General features: G+C 39.3%; 4 protein-coding genes across 6 annotated transcripts; 1 reads left to right on the forward strand and 3 right to left on the reverse strand.

Moving 5' to 3' along the window:
* Window positions 1-1,783: 1,783 nt before the first annotated feature.
* cnp (2',3'-cyclic nucleotide 3' phosphodiesterase) lies at window positions 1,784-6,888 on the reverse strand. Its single transcript, XM_034220130.1, has 4 exons — window positions 6,744-6,888; window positions 3,741-5,402; window positions 3,514-3,641; window positions 1,784-3,125 (listed from the first exon to the last, which is right to left on the reverse strand). Exons 2-4 carry the CDS (start codon window positions 5,362-5,364, stop codon window positions 2,676-2,678), a joined length of 2,202 nt encoding a protein of 733 aa, XP_034076021.1. The 5' UTR covers window positions 5,365-5,402; window positions 6,744-6,888; the 3' UTR covers window positions 1,784-2,675.
* A 1,214-nt stretch (window positions 6,889-8,102) lies between these two features.
* Window positions 8,103-13,780, reverse strand: ttc25 (tetratricopeptide repeat domain 25). Its single transcript, XM_034219868.1, has 11 exons — window positions 13,589-13,780; window positions 10,612-10,743; window positions 10,318-10,471; window positions 10,142-10,203; window positions 9,826-9,976; window positions 9,456-9,677; window positions 9,162-9,369; window positions 8,990-9,076; window positions 8,634-8,830; window positions 8,359-8,459; window positions 8,103-8,263 (listed from the first exon to the last, which is right to left on the reverse strand). The coding sequence occupies exons 1-11, from the start codon at window positions 13,712-13,714 to the stop codon at window positions 8,228-8,230; spliced, it is 1,476 nt and encodes a 491-aa protein (XP_034075759.1). The 5' UTR covers window positions 13,715-13,780; the 3' UTR covers window positions 8,103-8,227.
* Window positions 13,781-14,030: 250 nt separating this feature from the next.
* On the reverse strand, window positions 14,031-20,862 carry dnajc7 (DnaJ (Hsp40) homolog, subfamily C, member 7). Of its 3 annotated transcripts, none has more exons than XM_034219869.1 (14): window positions 20,747-20,862; window positions 19,461-19,549; window positions 19,204-19,328; window positions 18,356-18,469; window positions 18,008-18,082; window positions 17,812-17,930; window positions 17,396-17,549; window positions 17,101-17,265; window positions 16,489-16,580; window positions 16,256-16,329; window positions 15,881-16,027; window positions 15,623-15,775; window positions 15,385-15,459; window positions 14,031-15,310 (listed from the first exon to the last, which is right to left on the reverse strand). In XM_034219869.1, exons 1-14 carry the CDS (start codon window positions 20,818-20,820, stop codon window positions 15,273-15,275), a joined length of 1,494 nt encoding a protein of 497 aa, XP_034075760.1. In that variant the 5' UTR covers window positions 20,821-20,862; the 3' UTR covers window positions 14,031-15,272. The 3 variants fall into 3 exon arrangements, with proteins under 3 accessions (XP_034075760.1, XP_034075761.1, XP_034075762.1); XM_034219870.1 differs by having other exon boundaries at window positions 15,385-15,456; window positions 20,747-20,853; XM_034219871.1 differs by having other exon boundaries at window positions 19,204-19,355; window positions 20,747-20,816.
* On the forward strand, window positions 20,761-25,479 carry nkiras2 (NFKB inhibitor interacting Ras-like 2). Its single transcript, XM_034219872.1, has 4 exons — window positions 20,761-20,916; window positions 23,183-23,299; window positions 24,034-24,275; window positions 24,438-25,479. The coding sequence occupies exons 2-4, from the start codon at window positions 23,206-23,208 to the stop codon at window positions 24,678-24,680; spliced, it is 579 nt and encodes a 192-aa protein (XP_034075763.1). The 5' UTR covers window positions 20,761-20,916; window positions 23,183-23,205; the 3' UTR covers window positions 24,681-25,479.
* Window positions 25,480-27,315: the final 1,836 nt, after the last annotated feature.

Consider the following 27,315-nt stretch of genomic DNA (forward strand, 5'->3'; position numbering starts at 1 on the left):
GACACTAGGACATATTACAACAACACGGTGGAAGGCACACGTATAGAATAATGAATTCAAACGGGCAAAGAAGCAATGGTGAAATAAATATTCAGAGCATTTATTTAAATAAATGTAGGCTATTTAAACATTGTTTGGGTAAAACCCTTTTCAGAATTAATGTGCAACTCGAAGTGCTCAGAAAAACACAACATCTTTCAGTTTATCAGAAACAAACACAAATTCATCATATTTTGAGACAGTAAGGAACATAAGTACATCATCTGAATACGTTTGATTAAAAGCACTTGAATTTTCCGTAAACTTCACATATAACAAAATAAGATTATTGGACAAAATCAACTGCAGTGATTACGGGAAGTACTTGAAGGTATCATTGTTTCTTCTCATTGCACTCACGCACACACACGAGTCTTTGAGAAGGAGGGCTGATGATGATTGGTTGACATTGTTCTTTATGTACACAGCAACCAATGAGGAAATCGCTTCATCTTGCACACAGCCAACACATCAGGTGTCCTGCACGGACCATCGTGCACTGTGAGGGGACAATGTGAATGCAGAGCACCAGGTCATGCTCTTTTACCTGTCCTTGACCATAAACCAATAGTTATATTTTCAAGGATGTGGTGGAGTGGAGATCACTCACACGTTTTCATATTTCAGTTAATTGGCACTTATAGTATTAAAACAGTCTTTAAGTTGTAGTTAGCATCAACAAGCTTACATTTAATGTATGGAGATTTGTGCATGATAAAACATGTTTTAATGGCATTTTCTTTGTATTTTACATTAATTTAAATTAAATTGATTTTTGTACAGAAGGTTGGAAAGTAACAAAGTACATTTACTCAATTACTGTAAAAGTAACTTCTAACTATACAAAATACCTTTAGTTACTTTATGGACTAAAACGCAATCCAAAACACGTATTATAGAGATAATACTTTATTGATCCTTCTATGAAATGTACAAGCTATCAGGAAATAAATATGTAGTTATACAAGCTCCACCTTTACCAGCTGCAACATTAAAGGGATTTGTGCATAAAAAATGTAGATCAATGATATAATGAAAACATAACAAGCCATCCCACAAAATAACTTTTACTTTGTGTTTGCTAAGTATGTGTTGATTCTAATACCTTACATTAATTTGTGTCAAGTCAAATGCCGACTGCAGGAATTACTAAGTACATCCCCACTGTTTAGTATAAACAGAAAGCAGTATTTGTTTTAACCTACATAAGATGCAAAAATAACCTAAGAGATGTATGGCCATTACATGAAGCACAAATGCATTGGGTAAAACAAATGGGATGAAAGCTTTAAAGTAGAGTTGTGATATGGAGAAAGAGCTTGTTAAACTGAGCATTTGCTCCATCAGAAGCTACACCCTGGACGTTGTTTTGTTGGCAGCGATACCGTTTAGGATTAGCAATTTCACTGCCAGATTCTTAAGCAACACAGGGGGGATAAATAAAATGGTGCAATCCAGGTACAATGTTTGAAGATACACTATTTGTTTAGATCTCTTGCGCAAGCACATTCTGACACAATGCACCAGAAGCTAATACAGATTCATCTATTAAACGTTTTACAACTGGTCAGTACCAGTCTATGGTCAGTACACATTGCACAAAGAATGGGTGCCCTCTGCTGGTTTATATGGTTAACTACAGCCAGATACTTTAAGAAAATGAGCATGTGCAAATAAACCTGCAGCAACTAGCCTGCATGTTAATCACCAAACAGCGGTACTGAACATACAACAGACTGCGTAATTGAGGCAAGGCATGTTCTTTTTTATTAAGTGTACAAAACAAGTGCAAAAATAGTGATTCGTAAGAGCTACACAAAGTAGGAACTGTCCTTCAAAGATTAGTCACAAAGGATACAAATTGAAATGCAAGACATGGAAGTGCTGTTCAAAGACAATAAAACAGATCAATGATGCAGCCTTGAACAGTAGAAAAGATTGCAAAATATGAACCTGGATTCACAGCATTTGATAAGAACAAGTGCAAGCTGTTAAAACAAACACAATTCATCAGCATTCTCCCTTTAAACTATGCAAAGATTTTACAAGGAAGGACCTCAATTAATGACATACATTTTAATACACTTAATCAACTTTGGCCCATATGCTGTTGTAACAATTATTTCATAGGCAACACACACGACCCGAAATGACAGCTAATCTTTTTCACTTACAACTAAGCCAAAAGGAAGCGGCAAAGGTTCTTTTAGAAAGGCAGACAGTTGCTACTATACCAATACTGGGATGCATGCAATGAAAGTACCTAATTTTTAACATCTGAATACTGAGAGACAAGACATGTACCGAGGAGGAAATCTAACTTGTTGATAACTGTGGACCTGTAGGGGGATGCTATACTACATTAGTCTAAAACTGCAGCTACCTCCTCATCAAATAGCCAGGAAATGCAACAGATCTGTGAAACAAGATACCGAAAAACGTTGACAACAAGCCTGTCTGTATTAAAGGCATCTTAGGTTGTGGTGCAAATCAACAGTAAAAAAGGCACACAGCTTGTGGATTTAGGGTGGCTATAACTGAAACCCTAAACACTGCACAAACACACAAACCTTGCACAGAGTAAGCCTAACCGTAATTCACCAGTCATCCCGGCCACACATCCCCATGTTTGCCATTTACAGTATGGTGCACTTTTGCTTCTTCTTCTTCTCTGGTTCTTTTTTGGTCGGCTCTACCTCCTTGCGCCCGTAGAAGCTGGAGAAGCAGGCCGGGGTGCAGATCGGCTCCCTGAGGGTGAGCAGCCACCTTCCTTCGCCGTAATAGGTCAGCGAGCCAAGCTCCATCTCCTCGATGGGCTCCCCCTGCTGGCCCTCCTGCTGCAGGGTCAGGATCTCGAGCAGATCCAGACCCGTTTGAACTGGCTCAACATGCTCGGCACATCCCAGGGTGATGTGTGCACGGCTTCCCCGTGGCAGGGAGGTGGACCCTGCCTCCTCTTTGGGATCAGCTGGCCACAGCAGAAGCTGCTCCTCGGTGAGGGACACTCTGGCACCAACAGTGCGAGGAGTCACAAAGAGGGCACTCAGGGACAACTCGAATGCAGAACCGTAGAATTCTTTGACCGTCTGAAGAGCAGAGGAAAGAATAGGATGAGAAAACTCTTTGAAATGAGCACTAACAATGCACGAAATAAAACAATTATTTATTAACAGCTTATAAACTAGGGTTGTAAAGGGGCGGAATATTTCAAAAAGGGAAGTTTATTTGTAACGAGCAAGCTATTAACATGTGAGATGTAGCGTGATGAAGTATGCCAATTGCAGAGTTTAGAAAATATATATCTCAATTAATTCTTCATTGTAAAACATCTCTTTATAAGTCAGTTGTTCACTTACACTAATATTTGTACACATCATTCAAACACATTAAGCCATCAAATTGATATGTATCTGGTAACTTACTGCAAATAAAATAAATACACATATTAAGAAAGTATAAAATGACAGATCATACTGTGTTCTGAGCATATTCTTTGGCACCAGGAGCTTTTCCGTAGTCACAGAATTCCGTAGTGCAATGGAGGGTTCCTTTGGCCTGAAAGTATTGTTCCAAATCCACCTCCTTCTCAGCTTTCCCAGTGACTGTAAACACAAGACGATATTGGTTGCATTTTAGTCATGCCAAACATATTAAAGACGTAATAGTTTGCAATAAATTAACACAACATAAGATACACTCACAGTCACTCAAGTGTTTCTTGAAGGCCTCCAATGTGTCCAGCGTTTTCAGGAAGTCCATTGATGTGCATCGGACCTTGTCCTGGACGGAGGGGAGAAGAAACCAGCCAAAGAAGAGAGGAAGGGACATTTCCTCTAGTGGACCCCTCATGGTTTCCAGTTGGGCCTCCTCCAGTCCACGCCTGGTCTTCTTAGTTAGCTGAGCTGGATCTCGGCTCCATTCAGTAAGTGGCTCCAAAAAGACAGTAACAAGGTGGTGTTGCTCGGCAAGTTCACCCATGCGAGCCAGCCGATCCTGGGTGTGGTTGGTGTCGTCCACCACTATCAGCACAGAGGAGGTGGTTCCTGCAGTGCAGCAGGCCACCACAGCCTCATCCAGAGCCTTGTACCCATCCACAGAGGATTCTGGATTCTCTGGCTTTATACCATGGTCATCAGCAGTGATAAGAGTGCAGTGGTCTTCGTAGGCATCTGCTATGGCACGCGCCAGGAAGCTTTTACCACTTCCGGGAAGGCCTCTGAGGACGACAAGTGTACGAGAGGTTCGCATGGAGTCTTTGGTTTTCTGTTGTTCCAGGAGGGCAAAGGACAGGGAGCCAGATGCAGGGACTGCATCCTCTTCCTTCTGAACCTCAGCATCGTTCTTCTCAGATGTTTCAGCTGCTGCTCCTTTCAGAGTATCAGACTCCACTGATTTATCTGGTTCAACTTCCTTCTCGGCCTCTGAAGGTTTCACAGATGCAACTTCAGCTGATGCCTCGTCTTTCAATGGAACCACTTCTGTTTGCTTTTCTGAGGAAACCTCTGCTTCCAACACAGTCTCAGCTGATTTTTCTTCTTCCACAACCTTTGTAGGCTCTGCTGCCTCAGCGAATGTCACAGCTTCTGTTGGCTTCTCTGAGGCAACCTCTGCCACCAACACAGTCTCCGCCACTTTTTCTCCTGCCACCAACACAGTCTCTGCCACTTCCTTTGTAGGCTCAATTAGGACATCTTTTTCCACAACCCTCTCTTCTGGAACTTCTTCTTCCCCACTAGTTAATGTCATCTGCAATTCTGTCTCAGTTTCCTCCTCTTTGCTAGGAGACTGCTTATCTACTCCCGGCAGCAGCGCAGTTGGTTCAGGCAATGTTTGCTCTTGTGGAACTGATTCTGCCAATTTCTCTGACTCTGGTTTTGGGGCACTCTCGGCCAGAGGTGTTTGCACTGGCACAGGTTCTGGGTCATTCTCTGGCAAGAGCTGGATGTTTTCTGGTTCTGCGTGTAGAGCTGCATGTGGGTCAGAGATCTTTTCAGATGACTCATCTAGTTCAGCCACCAAACTAGCCTCAGACTCCATTTCAGATTTTTCTGTGGGCAAGTTGTCCCCCATTTTAGTTTTTTCCTCAGACAGCACGACATTTTCTGTCACAATCAACTCTTCTGTTTCTGTCAAGTTTATGACTTCTTTATCATGGCCATTCACCGCCAGCTGCTCGGTCTCGTCCTCAACAGCTGGGGGGTTCTCAGGCTCTGAGAATTCTTCTGGAGTCTCCAACTTTGACACAATCCCTTTTTCCATGTCAGTGTCCTCTTGCTGTGGACTTTCTGATGCGTTTAAAACCTCAACACTCTTTCCAGTGTCCATGTCTAGCCTACAGTCGGACTTAACACAGAACCATGTACCTTAAATATAAAATTAGAGAAGAGAGAAATTATATATTTAGATCAATTTGGAAACAATTTTTAAATAGATTCAAGCTTCAGAAACGTTGGCCCTGTGGTACAGCATAATTCTAAATTAAAGCTGACTGAAATTAGTTTAACTGAAATAAAAAAAAGGGAATATGCTTTTATACTTTCACTTCCGACTGCATTTTGTACCCTAGAGGCCAAAATCAAATAGTTTTATAAGGACTGTGGTTTTTATGTCTCAAACAGGAAGTTACCCAATATCAATGATTTGAGAAAGAGACAGGAATTAAAAGGAGGTGGATTTTTTTAATAATATAATAAACGTTTTAGACATTTTCAATGGGCAAGACGTGGACACATTTGGGTTCAGTAGAGGCGTTATACCCTTGGGCATACAGTAGGAGTGGTGGGCAACATTTAGGCACCACAGCTCAATCAAATAATAATTAAAATGGCTTAAAAACACAAAGATAGTGTTATAGACACAGAAGCATGCCTGCAAAAACACTATACCTTACCATTGCTAAATTACCTCCGCAATAACCTTTACAGTAAATAGACAAAGGGCACTTACAAAACGGGATAATGCTGAAAAATGATGACTTCATTGTATTGTGTACCGTGTGCCAAGTTATTTTACATTTTAGTGAAATATTTGGAAATAAAGGCAGGATTAAACATAGGCCTACGTGTGAAACCACATTGTGTCATGAGACAGAAGGGGAAGCTCTCACAGCAACCCAATGTGTCAACAAAGACAAACATTTAACAGTATTTTTCCAGTTAGGGTATACACAAAAAGCGAAAGTAAACTGAAGTAAAAGGGAAAATAAGGACCCTTTCACATGTATTAAACGTTATCTCTTTCGATATGAAAAGAAGGGTACAGTATCAGTAAATGTCGCATCGAGGCATTATGGTAGCAAGTTTAGATTAAATACAAAATATAATTAAGAATATTGCTTTAGGAAATAAGTTTCGAAGACGGGGTCCAAGTGAACTCAAATATTGTTTTGATTTGTTTTACACAGAGAAAACCCAAATCCTTGCATTTTTACGAACTGGCTGCACAATGTGGCCAGGCGGGGAGTGGCGTGCACCTAGCTCGCTAGACAAAAACAATTTAGCCTGGCAGTCAGTAATGCTGGCTATATCATCACCAGCTACAGCGCCACGTCCTAACATCATGTCTTTCTGGCGTTTACAAATCACTGTATGTTATCGGAGCAACTTTTTGCAGGCTGTCTATGCAATTATTAAGTAACTATTATATGAAGGACGAGCAGTAGCACTCTGTATGAAAGGCTTTTGTTTGCTGAAATGCCAGCTTACCGGTAAGGCTGCAGTGGAGCTGTCGGTGGCCGCTGACCACGCGTTTCTCTCAGGATACAATGACAAGGCAAACCCTGGCACACACATGCACCCGCTTCGCTCTTCAAGAGGAAAACGGAAATTCCCGGTAACGCGCAACTGGGCGTGGTCACGGGCACGCCCCTGAGGACCGGAAGGACGCCACTGGAGAAGATTTAAAATATGAAAAAAGAAATAATAATATGAAGTGTAACAAATCCTTTACTTTTGTTGTTGTTATCAGTTCTCGTATTTTGTGTGTGCCTGTAAGCTAATACAACCATATGCAAAAAAAATATTGATACAGCTTTGTAGTATTTCTCCAAATTCATTTAACTATTTTCATTTACATATATTTAAAATCTTTTTTGTATAGTTTGAAAATGCATAAATAATATGAAGTGTAAAAAAATCCTTTAGTTTTGTTGTTGTTATCAGTTCTCTCGTATTTTGTGTGTGCCTTACGTAGTCTGTAAGCTAATAAAACAATATGCAAAAGATATATTGACACAGCTATGTAACACATAAATGAAGTGACAAAGTTCACATGAAAAATGGTTGTGGAAATGTTTACTTAGGGCTACTTGCACAATTTTCAGGCTCAGAACTATATCTTAATAAATACAAAATTAAATTGACGTTACCAAACCCTTTGAAATTAAACTGTTAACCACTTTGTTTCACATTCGTAAAAAAGAATATATAGGAAAAGTAAGCTATTATCAAAAGCAGGAAATGACCATTAATTGCTATTTTACTGTCTCAGAACCATACATGAACAATACACATATACTGAGTATAAGTGTAAGCACTGCAGGAAGCAGTCATCTGTATGCTAATAGCTCCGTGCTTAGACAGCTGCAGAGGTGACAACAAGAGGAAGTTCCCTGCAGCAAGTAGGGCTCTGTATGGGGAACTTATAAGTTATCAAGAGCAAACAAGGTTTATGGATGGCAGGTAACGGTGTGCATGTAAAAACGTGTGATAAGATCCCTCTGTATTTTGTATATGGCGATAACTGAAAATAAGGATGTAGGCCAGATATTGAGCTTCACAACACTTCTCCATATACATATCTTTTACTTCAGAGAACAGTATGCACAAGCACTACTCTATGGCATTGTGAGCTCAATGTTAGCTGAAATAAGTGATAGAATTACAGTACAACCCTGAGATCCAGGATCTGGTTAACGTGTGTGACCTTTAAGAAGTTATTACATAAATCAAACTGGGTCTTGCTTATAAATGATTGTGTCTTAAAACAGTTCTATTGAAAAATGTGTTTCCAAGGCGACCATCAAAATGCATTCATGCATTTTAAGAAGTACAAATTATAATATCTCAGTTGCCAATTTCCTTTTATTGGTATATTTTTATTCTACAATTTTCCATTTTATTATATGTGTTTTCTGTATGCCTTCTGCTCAATTAACACTCAAGCACCACATATCTTGCGATGGTCATCCTCACTGTGGAAGGTGTTGCTTGGCTTCATCAAGGGCCTGAAAACAGAATGACAAATGTCAGCAATACAAATATTTCCTTAAATGGAATTACAAAATATGGCGAAGACAAGCATAGACAAAAAAGAGGAAACCTTCTGAATGACATTCATGGCAGAGTCATCTTCTTGCAATCTGGCCTGGGTCAAAGCTCTCTCAAAGTGAAAGACACCAGATCCAACGTTTCCAAGTTTCACTGAGAGAAACAGAAGGGAATTGATTTATCAGATGGATCATTGATTGACAACAGCCCCCTGACACTAATTACATATACATTGAAATATTGAGTAATAAGATAACATGTCACAGTTTCCCAAATTATAAATATTGGACAATGTCGAATAGTATTAAATAAAAAACAGATAATTACATTCTGCTTGTGCCACCAAAACATGGCCATTCATCTGCCATTTCTCATCAGCAATTTCATCGGCAGCAGCCACTGAGCGGACGCCATAGGCTCGGGCTTCTTCGTGGCGATTGAGCTCCAGGTAACACCTGCCGATCTCATGAAACAACCAGGTCTTTTCCAAACCACCACAGACCAAGGGAACCTTAATCTCCCAGCTGAATTTGAAACAGACACATACAATAAAATGAAACTAATGTTCATCAAAAGATACAATAATCGATATACTAATCTTCAGTCATGCATGTTGAGAGGTGTGATTACAAGATAACGGTAAAAAAACATGCTTTGCAAAGGACAGCTGCAGTTTAGCTTACAACTCGATGGCTTGTGCGAACTGTCCAATTTGGGCGTAAACCCGCCCAATGTTGTCCAGAGCCCTGGACATTGCATCTGGGAGTTTGCTGTTGACACAAAAACATTATTACATATGTGATGTTTTGCTGTCAAATATATTCACTTATGTTGTGTCCAACTGTACACTCTCACCACTGCTTAGCCAACTCCAAGTCTTTTTGATGATGCTCCAAAGCTTTGTCCATGTCTCCCAGGTCGATCAAGGCATTCCCAATACAACTGTGCAGGCTGCCAATAACCTCTTTCTTATTAGGCACCTCTTTCTCGGACCAGCCCTGCACTACCTTCATGACTTCTTCTGCCTTCATCAGGCTACCTTCTGCATTTCCTGATGTCAACTCTACGACAACCAACATACAGAAAGCCATTTTTTGCAGACTTAAAAAAACACCAAGGGTGACAAAATCAGCCAGAAGCCTGCCTTACCTGCATCAATGCCATCCAGGCTCTTCAGAAGAAACTGAACAGTCTCAGAGGGTGCGCTGTGCCCTTTAGTGCAATTGTTTTGCTTGACCTTGCGCTCCTTTTTGTGTGCACCAATAGGTCTCTCCTGGTTCCAAAACTCAGTGCAAGAGTCAAGGTATGTGAGGCAGCCCTGAATGACGTCCTGAAGTCGCTCCCCACTTTTTGTCTTGCCTTTTACCAGATCTGCAGATCATTGTGCAACACTTTTAGATATTAGTCTTAAAGAAGTGAAAATAAACAATTGAATTTTGGTCATTTTCAATATCTGTGCTGCCAGCAAATGAAATACGCACAGAAACAAAATCACAGCAGTAAGCAAATCCCCCAGTACCTTCATCTTTGAGCAGGGTTTCTAGATACTTCTTATCACTGTAAAACTCTCCAAGCAGTTGTTTGGTTGTCTTCTCACTTTTGGGCGTCTTCTTTGTCTGCAGTTTTTTCTCCGTGGTCAGATTCAGAATAGCAGCTATTGGTTGGGCCCTCTTTACCCATTATGAAAGAAAACAGTATTGTGCATCAGGGTTGAACTTTGCATACCAATACATGTTCAGTCTGGGAAATGTGGACACGTATACTTACAGCCACTCTACCTTCACCTTTCCTGTTAAATACTGGGTTATACAAAGGGGAATACAAAAAAGACTTACCTCCTCATCTTTTTGTAAAAATGATAGGTCCCCTTTTATCTCCAGTTTTACAGAGAAAGAGCCTAGAAGATGCCAGATAAGAACGAATGTTTTTAGGTGTGAGGAGGATTGTTTGAAGATGTGTTTTGTTTGAGGTTATTTTGTAACTAGTTTTGTGTTATTTTCAAATTACTTACTTGCAACAGAGTTTTCTATGGCCTCCTGTGCTTTCTGGATACCCAGTCTGAACTCCTGTATTTGTGGACGTAGCTTTTGTCCTCTGTGGTAAAACACCAGCCCAAATTCAAATTCCCCCATGTAGTACAAGGCCTCTGCTTTCTGGTACAATCCCTAAAAAAAGTCAGAGTAAAATAAAGATTAGATTCACTTTTCATAACTGATTTCATATTTACACTGGGTGTAGGGTTGTTGGCTCTCTGTAAATATAAGACAACTTTAACAGGCATTACAATTTCTGTCACCTAGGTTACCTCAAAAAAGGACTTGTCTTCTTTGAGTGAAGCCTCTGCATCCTTCAAAGCGTTTTCAGATTGCCCCATCTTCAGGTAACATTTGGATCGGCCAACGTAGCATGTCTTATCATTAGGCTTTAATGTCAGTGCCTAGAACAATACAAACAAATAGTCATTACATAATGCTCTCAGGAAAAAATAAGTGTATTTCCATATGCATGACATTACTCTGTTAACTGTTACAATTATTCAATAAATAAACGAAAGGCGTGTTTATACCTACAGTATGTTTCCTATACATTGCTGCTTTTGTCAGGACAATGAAACATAACAATTCAATGAGAACATATGGTTTGGACAAACTCCAATCAGATCACATGGTGCCTTCTCACATAATCTAATCTACAATAAGAAATAACAGGAGCCCATTGGTTTATCAGAATCAGAATACTTTTATTAGTCCCACAGAGGAGAAATTGTTACAGCAGAAAAGAGCCAAAGACAGCTTAATGTTACCTAAGAAGCATGCAGAAAGCACTTGTCTTGCCATAGTTGTAGAGTGGGTTGCAGTGGTTTGAGTCGGATATAGAAGGATATGCCTTTCTTTTCCATTGCTCCATTGGGTTGCTCCCAACACACATATTTGCTTTGTGTACAGGTTACAGAAACACTTACCTTGTATATCAAAACAATATTTATATTGTTGGTCAATGGTGCTTTGTATATATACCCCTTTTCCACCACACAAACGTGTGTACCTTAAAGCAGGGGTTCCCAACCTTTATTGTGCCAAGGACCGGCAGATACATTAAAACAAAATCGCGGACCGGTTGTCAATTTTAACAGATTTTAATATTTACTCACCAGCAGGTAGCATTAGCAACAGAGGCTAATTGTATGTAACAGCCTGAACAAATAGGCTACTAGAACAATATGCATCCAAAACATATTAGAACCGTTGTCGTTTTTTGGTTTTTCGGAAAAACGGAAAACCAAAAAACCGACGTTATTCAGTTTTTAAACCAAAACGGGAAAACAGATAAATCAACGTTTTGGTTTTGTTTGTATGTCATGTCCGGGACTCTCACGGTATCTGCGGGCAGGCAGCAGATACCGTGAGAGTCCCGGACATGAATTCATAGATCAAGGCAGACTGGTATACTCTCCTGTTTTGCCAATCCGGTGCTTAAACAAAGGCAAGGCAAGTTTATTTATAGCACTTTTCAACACAAGGCAATTCAAAGTGCTTTACAAAAAAATGAAAGACATTAAGAAAATGTCATTTAAAATCAGTCATTAAAAAGAAAAGCTAATAACATAAACATATAGCTCTACACCCCTGGCCGACATGTCCTTTGAAGTCCGAGTTTGAAATATATCTCAAATAATGTATGCACTGTCATTTCCCCACATAAACATAACAGTCTGCAATTAAACGGTTGTCTCCTGTGCCCTCCTCTTCCTACTTGGCGCACCGGTAACTTTCTCGTGCGCACAAGAGGCTGAGACCAGGGCTGCTTCTCAGGTAGATTAAATGAAATCCTTGGAGGGACGCAAGGAAACCACGAGAAGCAGGGAAATGAGTTTTAAGAGCAATGGGACGTCCTTTCCTCCGGAGCGTCACGTGAAGCGACGTCCGTTTGTGATGACGCTGCACAGCTGATCGTCTGACAGCAGCTCTGTCCCCGTTATTTCCACACACCCCCCCGCCTCTGTTAGTACACATTTACTGACACAAACATTTGTATCATCTGTTGTAGACCCCAATAAATAAAATAAAATAAGAACTAATTCTCAAAAAAGATAAACGCCATTATTAACATTTATAAACGAACAATAGTTTGATTAATATTGATTAGAGTGCACAATAGAAATAAAATAATTGAGAGAAGAAAAAGAGATATGTTATCTATCAAAACCCAGTTAGATTAACATTCATTGGATTGCACACTTTGTTTGTTTGTTTGGATATGTAGTAAATTAACATTTCAATAGCATTTAATGACTGACTGAATGGAAATGACAATAAATGAAAATGTAAAACGAAAAAAGCGATCATGAAAATGTTTCCAAAAAATGAATTAAATGATTTTTGACCACTTTGTTGTTCAGATATATCACATATTTGTAACTAAATGATACATGAATTGAAACAAAACACGGTATAAACTGAGGAGTGACTCCCGTGAGGTTCATGTATGTTTCTTCACTCTGCTCTCATGTCAAGAAGCATCAGATCAGTGCATGCACTGCCTCGTCCAATCAGTGAGCGATACACAGTAAGGGGGCGGGGTGAGTATCTGAGGATTTCATCGGAGGATGGTCTGGTGGTTCCTCGGTTATCACTCCTCCATTATCGCTCCTCGCTCCTCCGGCAGAAATAAGAGCCATGGGACGGTACTCAAGATGGCGCAGGCAAATCAACTTCCGGTGAGACCGAGGAGCGAGGAAATGAAAATAGTCGACCTGAGAAGCAGCCCAGGCTGAGCCGCCAAATCCCTCGGAACATCATAAAAGACATTTTCAACGGTTATCTGGTGAAAGATTAACTAGGCTACTGGATGAAATAATATAGGTAGCCTATAGGTGCGAACATTAAACACTTTTTGAAAAAAATATTATGATAAAATATTTTTATATATTTATAATTCTGCAAATATTACGATAAACTCACAGCTATTTCGCGGCCCGGCAGTACCTCCGCGGACCGGGGGAACCCCTGCATTAAAGCACTTATATTTCTTACCCTTGTTATATCTGAATGACTGTGTTGTTCTTTTCTATTTTCTGTGTAATGTTGTTGAGTACTTTCAAAGTCTATTTTGAACACTTGGCCTTAAAACGTATATTAAATGTGCATTGACATCCTTAACGTATTTTAATTTGAAAATGTTCTGTAGTTATCACCATACCATGATAAACTTGAGTGTTGTTGTAGGCTACTCACCCTGCATAGGTAGCTAACGTTACTTAGCTAGTAACTAACGTTACTTACCGTTGTATAGCTTTGTATCGCCTTTTTGTACTCCCCTTTAGTGTACATCCAATCTCCATCAGCCATTAAAGTAGAGAATACGCCTTTTGGTTTTTGTCCATCTTGATCTAGGCCTGCGTCTGACATTTTTAGGCAAACTGTTGTGTAAAAACTCCTGCAGACATTAACTTTAGCGTGTGTTTAACTCATAAGCGTTTCCGGTCAACTGGTATCCTAGCAACAACAATAACAAACCGAGAGTGGGAAACAGTGCCATCTTCTTCACGACCTACGTATTACACATACATCTTTATGACATGTAAACAATTCTATTTTTAACAACTTTGTTGTTAATAATCTCTTCAAATACTAATAATACTAACAATGTTCTAGGCGCAAATATTCAATATTTATAGATTAACTCAAGTTTTAATTGTTATGCAACTCAAAGAAAGAAAAACAGTTTAGAGGAAACCCAGAGGAGGCCAACTTTATTGACTTGGCTGGTACTTTTTTTAAGGATAAAGAGGATGGTTTCACCATAAGGGCAACAACAATGAGTAAAGATGAGGTCGCTTTTCTTTTCTTCATTAAGTGCACCAATAGAACAACAACACTCATCAGGAAGTAACTGAACGTTACCAGGAATACACCATTGCACACTGCCTGACTTTCTTAGACAATAGCAAACACATAGGTTATTTTCTTATGGTCATATGTTGAATTGAGTAACATTTGATAACTTGCTTCACAGTCAATGAACACATGGAGTATAATCTCAGCATAATATGATGTGTAGGCCAAGCAAAAACAATTACCTTCCTGAATTTGTGTCAAAGGGTTGATCATAAACTCTTACAAACCTTTCAGAGAAAAGTGTCCTCATCTTACACCAATGGTTCTGTTAGACAGCAAATTTACAATAAATATACAAATCAAAAAAATCACAAATAAACACTTTCCATTCCAGTAAAATGTACAATTCAGCAATCTGTGAATGGCAACATCAAACATAAAACTTGTGGCAACGAAGGGAGGGGGCCACCGCTGTCTTTGTTGCCATCTCTCTAATGTACTTCAGCTGTATTGCGAGTGGAGCTCGAGACACCAGCTGTGAATTTAAAACTAAACGCTGAAGAGCTTCTATTGGCTTATGACAAGAAGGCAGTTTTTAGTGCAAATTTATAGCAGCCAACTGTCTGCCTCTACAGAGACAGTCTAAGTGATTTGCTTCAGAAATCATTAAACAACTTATTACTTTCATGCAGAGTGCCGCCTCAGCAGTAAGGTGAGCTGGATAAAAGCTGGCTTAGTTGCATCTCCAAAGTTTCCTAAAGATGTCACTTCCTGTATGCATCCCTAAAAGCTCTGATATGATAGCTGCACAATCTCTGCTATCAGCAAGTATTTGGACCATTGTTGGCAGCCATTGCTATCTTTAAAGTGTGTTTCATTCTGAAAAGAATAAAAAACTATTTAAAAGCAGTAATGCTATCAACTCATCCTGTGCACTTGGTCTCGTTGCAATACATGCAAGTACATCGCTTGTTGCATGTGGTCATTGGGTTGCATTCATTCAGTCAATGGCATAGACAGGGAATTGACTTGCAATTAGCCAGTCATTAAATACGCATGGTGGGTTGGGGTTGATATTGTTGAAAAGTCCTGATGTAGTAACTCTTTAGGTAGACAAATCCTCCTCCGATTAACCAAACTGGAAGAAGAAATTTCCCGGACCAGATGCTGAAAGATAAAACAGATAAGTCAATATCTGATATCAAATTTAAATGGTTAAAAGATTAAAAAACTCAACTCACATTTCTGACTTTCGAAACTAAAACCTCCTGGGCCTCCAAAGAATGCCTTGAAAATGTTGTTGGCATCAAAGTCTGCTGGAGACAAAAAGGAATAATTAACATAATCGCAGAGAACTTTCACGCCGTATTCTCACCATGGAGACTGCTTTTTAATAATAATAAAAAGGCGGTTTATTAGCTCAGACGTTCCCTTTATTCTGTTCACCCTTCCACACCCCAAGAATCGCCCAGAACTGACCTCCCATGTTCATGCTGTCATCCTCCAGATCCTGACCACTGTCATAGCGTGTCTTCTTCTTTTGGTCTGACAACACGCTGAAGGCCTCGCCCACCTCCTTGAACTTCTTCTCCTCTTCCTTCTGCAACTCAGGACTAGCTCCGCTGTGACGGTCTGATGGGAAGGAGAAGTGAAATAAACATATAGACCGAGCAGTATACGCTGAATTGCACAATGATTGCTTTGTTTTTACAGGAACTTTTCTGTTCAGTTAAGCACCTGGGTGATGTAAAAGTGCCCGTTTGCGGTATGCTTTCTTGATTTCCTCCTCTGTGGCGTTCTTATTCACTCCAAGCACTTTGTAGTAATCTTTCCGCTTGCTTTTCTTCAACTCCAGTTGGGCCTGTTTCAGGAAGTGCTTATGTTCTAGAGGATAACATAAAAAGACAGGACATGTTAAAAAAACAATAAGCAGAAAGAGGAGATATTTGTAATCAAATCAAATCAAATCAAGTTTTATTTATATAGCACATTTATAAACGATTTTTGGTCGAGCCAAAGTGCTGTACATATAATAAAATTAGCCTACAGTAGAGACACTTCAGTAATGCTGAAACTGAGTCAGCTGTCAAAAAAGAGGGGTTGGATTCTCACCTTTTGTCTTCTCTGTCTGGTAAACCTTCTCATAATCTCGCACTGCCTCTTCATACTGCTCTGTGTCCATGAAGCTGCAGCACAGAGAGCACACATGTGAAATTGTTTCTCAGTCCAGTTTGAACAATACAATAGGAGAAGTGCAGATAATGATAATGTCCTCTGTTTGAAGAGAAAGTACGACAAAACATAATCTCTCTATTAACAACCAAGTTAGAAAAACTGGGACATACCACTGTGCTCTCCGTAAATAGGCCTTGATGTAGGTCTCATCCAGTTTAATGGCCTTTGTGCAGTCTTCAATGGCCTGTTCTAGTTTATTTAGCTTTAAAGAAAAAGAGGGATGTGTGATAATGCAAGAGAGGGGCAGAGAGAGAAATAATGATGGCCTACAATTCTCTTCATGTGACAGAAGAACGTATAATATGGCGACAATAACAATGCGTGTGCTTACATATGAATAACTATATTAGGGTGTGAATATGTGTGTTATACACAAAGTATAACTTGTTTACTTAAATATCAATTATTGCCTGATCAAACTTCTATTATCAAGACTAATTCATTGGATGCAGTTCTGTACTTTTTGTAAGGTTGATAATGTTTCTTTGCTTACCTTTATCCATATTCCTCTCGTCAGTCTCATATGCAATATTTACAAATCTAATGACTCATTTGCAATTACAAGTATCCTAGCTACAATACCCCCTTAGCAACACATGTGTTTGCAGTGGCGTTAGGCAAATAGACACAGAGTATGATAAGATGACCTGTACAGTTGTTGGACACACAAAACACCTCGTCAGATGTAAATGAGTAGCATCTCTCCTGTGCATGTTCCTCACCTTCGATCCAACGGTGGCCCTGTTACAGAACAGCTTGGCATTAGTCTTGATGTTGTTGGGATCTATTGTGAGGGCCTGAGTGTAAAGCTCACAGGCTGCCTCAAAGTTCCCCTCCTTGAACGCCTTGTTCCCCTCCTCCTTCTTGGCTTTTAGTGCTTTTGCATTCTGGAAAGAGAAGACATAGGACAACCTTAAACGCTACTCTGGGCCACAGTAACTTCAATTTCAATAGGACTTAATTAGATGAGAGGGAATTCACAATTTATTTGTAATATGTTTGATTAATAATACTTACTCTGCATGCGAGCCGAGCCTTGTCGTGGTCAGGTGCCATGCGCAGGGCTTGAACAAAGAACTGGACAGCCTTTTCAATGCAGTCCTCATAGTACAGACAGAGGCCTCGCACGTACAGAGCATCAGCGTTAGTGGAGTCCATTCGGAGTATATCACTAAACAGGAACAAAAAAACATTATTTATGGTGAAAAAAAAGCACAAATACAAAAATGACACCAAAGGAGAAATAACATTTTGTGTCATCATATTTAAAGGGTGAGTTCACATCTGAAAACAGCATTTAAATGTCTAATATATGCTCCCCCGCAGCGATGAGACTTTTAGCAACTGATAGTAAAATGTCATCCATAATGGGAGCAGGGCCCAAGCGAAAACTGTTCATTTGTACCTTTTAATTGTGAGAATGACTGCTTTACCTGGCCACAGATTGAGCTTCAGGGTAGCGTCCCAGCAGTGCTAAGCACTCTGCCTTCAGTATCTTAAACCTGTGACAGGCTGCAGCTGACTCCAAGGCACGGTCCATGCAAAAAACAACCTGGACACAATCACATATTGTGTTACTGGTGACATACACAACTGGGATCATTAGATTGTAATTAATGTGTAGCTTACCATCCTGAAGTCTCTCTTCTCAAATCCAATCTCTGCCATTCTCTCATATTCAAGGATGGACTCTGCATTCTTGACCTGTAAGGAATTTGTGGTAGTCAGATAAAGAATTCAAAGACCTGCAGTAGATGTATTGCTAAACAGCTACCAATGGCCTCTCTTCTGTGTCTAAAACTGTCCTCATGGTTGTCTCATTGAGCATTAACACCATCTCTAGTATATCTCGTCTTAAGCTGCCAAGTATCAGCCTGTTTCCACTTTATTTGCACTAGCTTGGCCAAAGCTCGTCTGAGAGTGGAAAATCATGTCCAAGTTGTCAGTTCACGCTCTGTCAAACTGAGTCAGTCTCACCTCCTGCTGAGCCGGGCCGTTGTCAGGCTCCAGCTCCAGAACTCTCTGGAAACAGCGTCTGGCAGCCATTGCATTGCCGAGCGTCAGGTGGCACTTGCCCTCTCGCAGGTGGCCCTGTGGGTAAAAGATTTACAGTTTACAAACTAAGCTGATAACTTTACTCAGTTCCCTGGTTCAAAGAAGTAATATTAAACCATGACTAGCTTTATCTTAAACCTTTGTAATGTAACACATTGTTATTGTCAGTTTTGGAAAAGAGCAGAAAATAACCTCTTTGGCCAACATAGGTATATGATAATGACAAATGTTGTTCAGCAAGAGAATCACTGGAAGAAAAAAGCTTATGTTGGGCTATAAACAAACCACAGGAGCAGGTTTCCAACGTGATGACCCCTAACGTCCCTGACAACCTCTGTAGACACATTAAGTAATTTGTTAGCAACAACCCTTTTAAGACAAGTTTAAAATTATTTTTAAAATTATTTTAAAAATCTTGAAATGGTAAAATCTCTAAAGCATATCTTAACCACATACTTTAATTCAGGCATGCAGTATTACATAGGGGTGTGGTTTTTATAACAAATGTATTTAGGAGCCACATCGCACAATAAACAACAATTTAAAGATGAAAAGAATCTTTACACAAAATATTACTGCTATTTCAAAAAGCGGTGATGTCCCTTTTCTATGCATTGTCTACAGCATTTAGGACAAATGTTAGAAATCTCTTAGCAAGAAATGAGTAAAGATGCTGAGTAACAGTGTTTGTAAGCAAAACAAAAATGACACTTGAAAATAATTTCTTTTTGCAAGCCGAGTCATTTTTCCTTTAATATAATGTAACCCACCTTCATGAAGTCGTCATCTAGTCGTACTGCTTGCTGGGAATCCTCTAAAGCCTCTCTGTACCGACACAACATCATTAGCGTGGCTGCCCGGTTTCCATAGTAACTTGCATTCTTTGGACACATGTCTGTATAACAAACAAGTTATTGACATCCTATCAAGGACAGACAGAATTCAAACTTTTATTTCTTATTGAAACAGGAAAATCAGAATAACCCCATCGACTAACAGGAAGAAAGTCCCACATTGTTTGAATTACCTATGGCCTTGGTGTAATAATTGAATGCTTCTGCGTAATCCTTCTTGATATAAAAGGCATTGCCTTGCTCCTTGAAGACCTCTGCATCCCTGTGTTAAAGTGGACAGAAAGACAGCAACTAAAGCAATTAAAAGAAACCTGTTTGGAACATTGGAAAGAAAAAACTAAATGTAGATTTTAAAGTGATCTGGCCCTAAAAGAGATAATGATGTTATAGAATCTCTCTAATGTCAGCGATTGAAGGCAGACAAGACAGATCCCAAACCAGTATAGGCTCAGTGACCAGAAATATTTAAAAAGGAAGACACAAAAAATCCTGGCAACCAAAAGAGTACAATTGAATATGTAGTTTCTGTTTGACAGGAGATTCTAAGACAGAAATGTACTTCATTGTACATTGGCAAACGATTGATAAAATAAGGACCGGCTTTACTTTAACAAGGTACACTTTAAGACAGCTTCATGGCCTTAACATTTTTTAATTACTCCCATGAGAAAGTGACATGTGACATGTCTTGCTGACAATATTTATAGTGTACATAATTGATATCTCTATGTTGTGTTAATCAACACATCACTGATCACTGTCATTTGTGTAGTGTCCACATGGACATAATATCCTTAATATCTTGATGCTTTGGCAACATTGTTCTTCAACTTTCCATGGCAAAAAAGCTCCTTGAATTCAAAAGTGTAGTCATCACCTTAATAAGCATGTGTAAAGAGAGCATATCCAGGATTGTGACTGACAGTGTGCATTGGAGAGCTTGCTGGAAAGTTAGCTAAACATAGAAAGAGCCTAACAAGCAGGCAGGGCACAAATTACTACACGTAGTCTATTTTGTGAAGCTGACAAGGAGCAAAGCCAGCAACATCTGACACCATGCTGTGGGCCACCGCCGTTACTTTTTTTGGAAGTCTTGTCATGTTTTACATCACGACCACACAGTGAGAGGAGCGGTCATTGACTAGTTATTCTGGAAGTTTCCTACTGGTAATACTGCAAAAGAGTGCAATAGTTCAATATTGGTGAACCTTGAGACAAATGCATGGATAGGACAATGTGCCTGGCTGTAAAGCAGAAATCTAGCACAGGAGCTAGCTAAAAGAGGAGGACAGCCAAGCTAAACGAGACCCCGCATTCAGCGGTACAGCGCTAGTTAGCTTACATAGTGCGAAATGCGAAGATAATTAATGCTGGAAGGGCATCTTATCACACATGTCAGTAAGACGCTTCGATAAATGTGTTTTTCTGCTTCTGACAACACGGCTACAATTTGTATTACCTTTCTAATTCTTCGTCACTCAGGAGATCCATATCAGGGTCCATGTTCACTTCATCACAGCTCTCCTTCGCCATTTTGCCGTCAATGGGGAGGGGCGGGGCCACTTACTGCAGTCGTTACGTACAGTGTAAACAGGAAGTAGCCCGTTAGGAAAGAAGAGCAGTTTGCTTGTAAGTAAAACATAAAACCAATGTGTATACATATCTCCTTGCATGTAGCCAACACCCGTGTGTATGTATTTTTGATGACACGACATTGATTCGGGTTAGTCAGTTTCACGTTACATTACCTTGGTATATAAAATACTGTTCCTGGATTTCACCGAAAGCTAATGCTATGCTAATGTTTCAGTTCATACACTGTAAACACGTCAGCATACTCAGCTAGCTAGCGTTACTGTAATACTATTAGCTTGACTAATGTTATATTTGGTCATCTTGATCTGCTCTTAGTCAGTAGATGATTATAACACCATCATATGTTAGCAATGTTGCTACCTAATTCAGAAAATCAGACAAGCAGTCAGTGCCTCTGCATCAGGAACAGCAAATGTGTTGTCCCTATCTCCACTTAACATCAATTCAGACATCATGACACAATTCCATCAGATTAATGATAAAAACCTAGAGGACATTATACAACTTCTGAAGTCCTCCTCTTGCGGCCTTGATATTATTCCAACAGGATTTTTCAAAGATGTTTTGCCTTGCATGGCCTCAGATCTACTTCATATAGTAAACAAATCTCTTCACTCATGTATTTTTCCACAGGCCCTGAAAACTGCAGTCATTAAACCGCTCTTAAAAAAGAATAATCTAGATGCTTCAGTAATGAACAATTACTGGCCCATATCAAACCTGCCATTTCTAGGTAAAATCATTGAAAAAGTTGTTTTTCAATAGTTGAGTAATTTCTTGAATTTAAATAACTGTTTCGATGTGTTCCAGTCAGGCTTTCGTCCAAACCACAGCACTGAGACTGCTCTTGTAAAGGTCTTTAATGACATCCACTTAAACACAGACAGTGGCAGAACTTCAGTGTTAGTATTATTAGATCTCAGTGCTGCGTTTGACACTGTTGACCACAACATATTACTAGACCGACTGGAAAACTGGGTGGGACTTTCGGAAACAGTTCTAAATTGGTTTGAATCCTACTTAAAGGACAGAAACAACTTTGTTTCTATAGGTATACACATCTGAGTTGACAAATATGACATGTGGGGTACCTCAAGGCTCCATCTTGGGGCCTCTTCTCTTTAACATCTACATGCTACCACTGGCTCAGATAATGAAGAACAACAAAATAAGTTACCATCGCTATGCAGATGACACACAAATGTACGTAACAATTTCACCAGGAGACTATGCTCCAATTCAAACACTGAGTAAGTGCATTGAACAAATCAATGACTGGATGTGTCAGAACTTTCTCCAATTAAACAAAGATAAAACTGAGGTAATGGTTTTTGGAGCCAAGGCAGAACGTATAAAAGTTAGCGCTGAGCTTCAGTCTGCAATGTTCAAAACAACAGATAAAGCCAGAAATCTAGGTGTAGTCATGGACTCTGACCTGAGTTTCAACAGTCACATTAAAACAGTTACTAAATCAGCCTACTATCACCTAAAGAACATATCTAGGATTAAAAGACTAATGTCACAGCAGGATTTGGAAAAACTTGTCCATGCTTTTATCTTCAGTAGACTCGACTACTGCAATGGTGTCTTCACAGGTCTCACTAAAAAATCTATTAGGAAGCTGCAGCTGATTCAGAACGCCGCTGCTCGAGTCCTCACTAACACTAAGAAAGTGGATCACATCACTCCTGTTCTGAAGTCTTTACACTGGCTTCCTGTGTGTCAAAGAATAGATTTCAAAATACTGCTGCTGGTTTATAAAGCACTGAATGGTTTAGGCCCAAAATACATTTCTGACCTCCTGCTAAATTATGAACCATCCAGATCTCTCAGGTCTTCAGGGACTGGTCAGCTTTCTGTCCCCAGAGTCAGAACTAAACATAGTAAAGCAGCGTTCAGTTATTATGCTCCAAATATCTGGAACAAACTCCCAGAAACCTGCAGGTCCGCTACAACTCTGACTACTTTTAAATCCAGGCTGAAGACTTTTCTTTTTGTCGCTGCTTTTAATTGAACTATTCACATCTTAAACTGCACTGTAACTTTTATCCATGTATTTTTTCTTTTAATGTTTCTTTTATTAGCTTTTCTTTTTAATGACTGCTTTTAAATGCCATTTTCTTAATGTCTTTCATTTTTTGTAAAGCACTTTGAATTGCCTTGTGTTGAAAAGTGCTATATAAATAAACTTGCCTTGCCTTGCCTTACCCAAAACGCATGCTTTTTGTATGCACTAACACCGTAACGCTTATAAAGTATGTTGACAGTTTTCCTCCTGTGTGTCTTCTCCGAAACACAGATATTCCGACCTGAGAGTAAGCCATGGGAAAAAGCTGCAAGGTGGTTGTTTGTGGCCAGGCTGCAGTGGGTAAAACGGCTGTACTGGAACAACTGCTGTATGCCAACCATGTTGCAGGTATTCCTATTGAATGATAAGAATGTACTTTTGATGTATTCGTTCAAACGAACCCTATTGACACGCCTCTGATGCACTATATTGATAGCAATTCGTATTCCTCCTATACTGGTACTTTTAGGGTTAAGTTATCCAACATGCATTTAGTAATCATTAGGGAACAGACATTAAACAAGCATATATTATTTGAATTGCAGTACAAAGTCATGAAGCGTAATCCAGAGAGCATATTCATTTTTTGCACGTAGATATCTTCAAAGTTTCAGAAATTCAGCACCAGCCCTAAAAAACGTACATTATTTTTTGGAGATGTTAGATCTTTTTTATTGTTACTACTGCAACACCAATGATATGCTTTCAGTTTCTAAAGTTCTCTTTGGGAAAAAACTAATTTGCTAAAATTATTAACATGATCTGCCAAATTAGATTTCTGTTTACTTTATATTTGTTTGCATGTTTTGAAAATGGATTATTTCTGATTGGCACACACTTTACCATCACTGACATGATTGTTGCCAAATTAGAATCCTGTTTACTAAAAATGACTAAGTAAGTAACCCCATCCCCCAGTTACTCTTCTGCGTAATGTCGAACAGATTACCTGCATATGTTTTATATGTAATGCTATTTGTTTTAAATAAGAACGTTTAAAAGTGCTCACTTATGTTTTAATTATGTCTTACTTTTCTCGCAGTATTACACCATGTTTACCTGTATTTGTTATGCATGCTTAGGTTCAGAGCCCATGGAGACCCTGGAGGACATCTACATCGGCTCTATAGAAACTGATCGTGGCACAAGAGAGCAGGTGCGATTCTATGACACCCGCGGACTCAGGGATGGGATGGAGTTTCCTCGACATTACTACACTTTTGCAGATGGCTTTGTACTGGTCTACAGCATTGACAGTAAAGAGTCCTTTAAGCGGATGGAGGCCCTCAAGAAGGACATTGACCGTCACAGAGACAAGAAAGAGGTAAAGACTGAACACAGTTGAATGTTATTTACTCCTGATTCTCTTAAAGTCCCAATAGATAACCTGCCATAGCTGTTTTCATGCTAGTATTGAGACGAAATGCACTGATGTCGACAGTAGATTACATTGACATGGGACTAACCTGTTGACCCTGATCCACAGGTGACCATTGTTGTGCTGGGTAACAAGCTGGACAAGCAGGATGAGAGGAGAGTGGACTCTAACATGGTTCAGAACTGGGCAAAAAATGAGAAGGTGCGTCTGTGGGAGGTGTCGGTGGTGGAACGCCGAACCCTGATCGAACCCTTCGTCTACCTGGCCAGCAAAATGACCCAGCCTCAGAGCAAGTCCACTTTCCCACTCAGTCGCAATAAGAACAAGGGCAGTGGTTCCACAGACAGCTGAGTTATCAGACACTGTTGTCACGTTAAAGAGAAGGGAACAAGGAAGAAGAAATAGGTTAAAGGGATCTTAGCTTGGCTGAAAAACTATTTTGATAATATGAAGGATAATTAGATTAGGAGACTGAGATGACAAAAAGGCAGGGTGATTGTATAAATATTTATATAGAGTGAGCACTGTTGGTATCTTGGTGAAACACTTTTATCATAAATTTGAAAAAACCGCTGATCTTTTATCAGCTAAGAATTTTATGAAAGCAAATTGCTTTTGTTTTTCAACCCTCTTTTACTTGGTATATGGTCAAACTATTCATCCACATTCTTTACAATAACAGCTGTTGACATCAGGATTCATGTTTTGGACCCACACTATTTAGTTCCTAAACTACTGACAATCAACATGTAATTTATACTTAACCAGTCAAGCTCAGAGAATCATGGTGCCCACTGTATAGATACCGTATGATCGAGCACACATGTACACTGGCTACTACACAGATGTAATCAAAAAGGCAGCAGTTATCTAATGTTACCTACTTATTGAATCACACAAATGCTGAATTTCACATGTTGTAAATGATTTAAAGGTGATTGATTATTGATACATGATTGATGTACAGTAACTGTGCTGTTTGTTGATCTGGAGATTTGTTACACTATATTTGTTATTTGCTGAAATTCACTGTTGGATGCAGTTGATTGAATGTTTGACATTCCTCACCACATATTGCCTTCTCTACAGGCTTTAGAAATGTAAATATCATGATAAACATTGTTTGAATGAAAGGTGGTTTCTGCAGGCTCAGGTGCTATTTATTTTTCTGTTTGTGACACATGAAAGACATAGCCAATCTACACTGAACAAAAATATAAACGCAACACTTTTGTGTTGTTTTGAGATGAACTCAAAGATCTAAAACATTTTCTATATACACAAAATAACCATTTCTCTCAAATATTGTTCACAAATCTGAAAAAAATCTGTGATAGTGAGCACTTCTCCTTTGCCGAGATAATCCATCCCACCTCACAGGTGTGGCATATCAAGATGCTGATTAGACAGCATGATTATTGCACAGGTGTGCCTTAAACTGGCCACAATAAAAGGCCACTCTGAAACGTGCATTTTTGCTTTATTGGGGGGGTTTGGGGGGGTCCGAAAACCAGTCAGTATCTGGTGTGAGGGTTAGGGTTAGGGTAATGTTGTGAATCGAGTGGCCTGTGTTCGTCGTCCATAACATACGCCTGCCCATACCATAACCCCACCACCACCATGGGCCACTCGATTCACAACATTACCCTAACCCTCACACCAGATACTGACTGGTTTTCGGACCCCCCCAGACCCCCCCAATAAAGCAAAAATGCAGTTTCAGAGTGGCCTTTTATTGTGGCCAGCCTAAGGCACACCTGTGCAATAATCATGCTGTCTAATCAGCATCTTGATATGCCACACCTGTGAGGTGGGATGGATTATCTCGGCAAAGGAGAAGTGCTCACTATCACAGATTTTTTTCAGATTTGTGAACAATATTTGAAATGGTTATTTTGTGTATATAGAAAATGTTTTAGATCTTTGAGTTCATCTCATGAAAAATGGGAGCAAAAACAAAAGTGTTGCATTTATATTTTTGTTCAGTGTATATAGTAAAACGTCCTAGCATAAATAACATGACTCATCATATAATCCGTCAGTTACTGCTAGTATATGTTTATCTAAGGTGTAGAATACAACTCCTATTCATTAGTAGACCATAGAACTGTTAGTTCGGGTGCTACATGAGTCAAAGAATGAGCGGCTTTTATTGTTTGTATGACTAAAAAGAGGAAATGTGTTAACGTAGTATTTGTTTCATGTGTTTGTGTCATTAACACTATGTATCAAACTTGCAACTTTTTTTGTGATTCAAGCTTTTGTGTGTGTTCACTTGATATTTGTTTGCATGCTTTTGTAAACAATATAAAAAAAATTTTCTGTGCTGAACCAGAATCTGTGGTTGTATTTAGACACAGCACGACTGTTTTATTACAAAAGCCCTTTCGTCAGAGTTGTGACATTAAAATGTGGTTATTAGTAGTATTTTTTTTTTTTATGTTCCGCTGAAACGACTTATCGTCTCAAGTTAAGTGAGAGTAAAACTCATATCCACAAATAAATCCAATCCCAGTCAATTACTTTTAGTATAGTTAATTAGGTCCCGAACAACAACAGTCAGAGTGGAGGGCCTATCCATCAGGTATTTCTTATTATTTTTCCTAAAAGTAAATTGCTATTTTGAAGGCCTTAACATTTATAGATTTTAGATCTGGTAAAAAAAACGTGATTTATATATCACATTTTGTACCAGATCTAAAATCTGTCCCATTCATTGGTGCTTGCAGCTTTAATTTATGTTGTAGTATTTTTCATAGCCAGTAGATGTCTCTGATATTCCAGTAAAACAATTTATATCTACTCAGAAGGGCTTATCAATGATCTTTTAAAGGTAATAAATATCCATGCGATGGATTCATTGTAGGATCTCTGCATTATACTGTATCTAATCTGCAGTTACAACAATCTTTAATTTATGCCTTGATTTTACAATTTAGTTGCATCAAATGTCAGTAATATGTGTTTGTCGTCCTCACAACACTAG

Source organism: Gymnodraco acuticeps, unplaced genomic scaffold (assembly GCF_902827175.1).
Source record: "Gymnodraco acuticeps unplaced genomic scaffold, fGymAcu1.1, whole genome shotgun sequence".
Lineage (NCBI taxonomy): Eukaryota > Metazoa > Chordata > Actinopteri > Perciformes > Bathydraconidae > Gymnodraco > Gymnodraco acuticeps.

What these genes read in the sequence shown, in the direction of transcription:
- dnajc7 (XM_034219869.1), bottom strand. Translation starts at nt 20,820, where the DNA reads ATGGCGAAGGAGAGCTGTGATGAAGTGAACATGGACCCTGATATGGAT. An exon ending in TATTTACGGAGAGCACAGTG is followed by an intron (nt 16,330 to 16,488) that starts GTATGTCCCAGT and finishes TCTGTGCTGCAG; the next exon opens with CTTCATGGACACAGAGCAGT. An exon ending in CCAGACAGAGAAGACAAAAG is followed by an intron (nt 16,028 to 16,255) that starts GTGAGAATCCAA and finishes GTTATCCTCTAG; the next exon opens with AACATAAGCACTTCCTGAAA.
- ttc25 (XM_034219868.1), bottom strand. Translation starts at nt 13,714, where the DNA reads ATGTCAGACGCAGGCCTAGATCAAGATGGACAAAAACCAAAAGGCGTA. An exon ending in TTGGAGTTGGCTAAGCAGTG is followed by an intron (nt 9,077 to 9,161) that starts GTGAGAGTGTAC and finishes TTGTGTCAACAG; the next exon opens with CAAACTCCCAGATGCAATGT. An exon ending in TTTGGTGGCACAAGCAGAAT is followed by an intron (nt 8,460 to 8,633) that starts GTAATTATCTGT and finishes TGTTTCTCTCAG; the next exon opens with TGAAACTTGGAAACGTTGGA.
- cnp (XM_034220130.1), bottom strand. Translation starts at nt 5,364, where the DNA reads ATGGACACTGGAAAGAGTGTTGAGGTTTTAAACGCATCAGAAAGTCCA. An exon ending in CAAGAAACACTTGAGTGACT is followed by an intron (nt 3,642 to 3,740) that starts GTGAGTGTATCT and finishes TTGTGTTTACAG; the next exon opens with TCACTGGGAAAGCTGAGAAG. An exon ending in AAGAATATGCTCAGAACACA is followed by an intron (nt 3,126 to 3,513) that starts GTATGATCTGTC and finishes TCTGCTCTTCAG; the next exon opens with ACGGTCAAAGAATTCTACGG.
- nkiras2 (XM_034219872.1), top strand. Translation starts at nt 23,206, where the DNA reads ATGGGAAAAAGCTGCAAGGTGGTTGTTTGTGGCCAGGCTGCAGTGGGT. An exon ending in GTATGCCAACCATGTTGCAG is followed by an intron (nt 23,300 to 24,033) that starts GTATTCCTATTG and finishes ATGCATGCTTAG; the next exon opens with GTTCAGAGCCCATGGAGACC. An exon ending in GTCACAGAGACAAGAAAGAG is followed by an intron (nt 24,276 to 24,437) that starts GTAAAGACTGAA and finishes CCTGATCCACAG; the next exon opens with GTGACCATTGTTGTGCTGGG.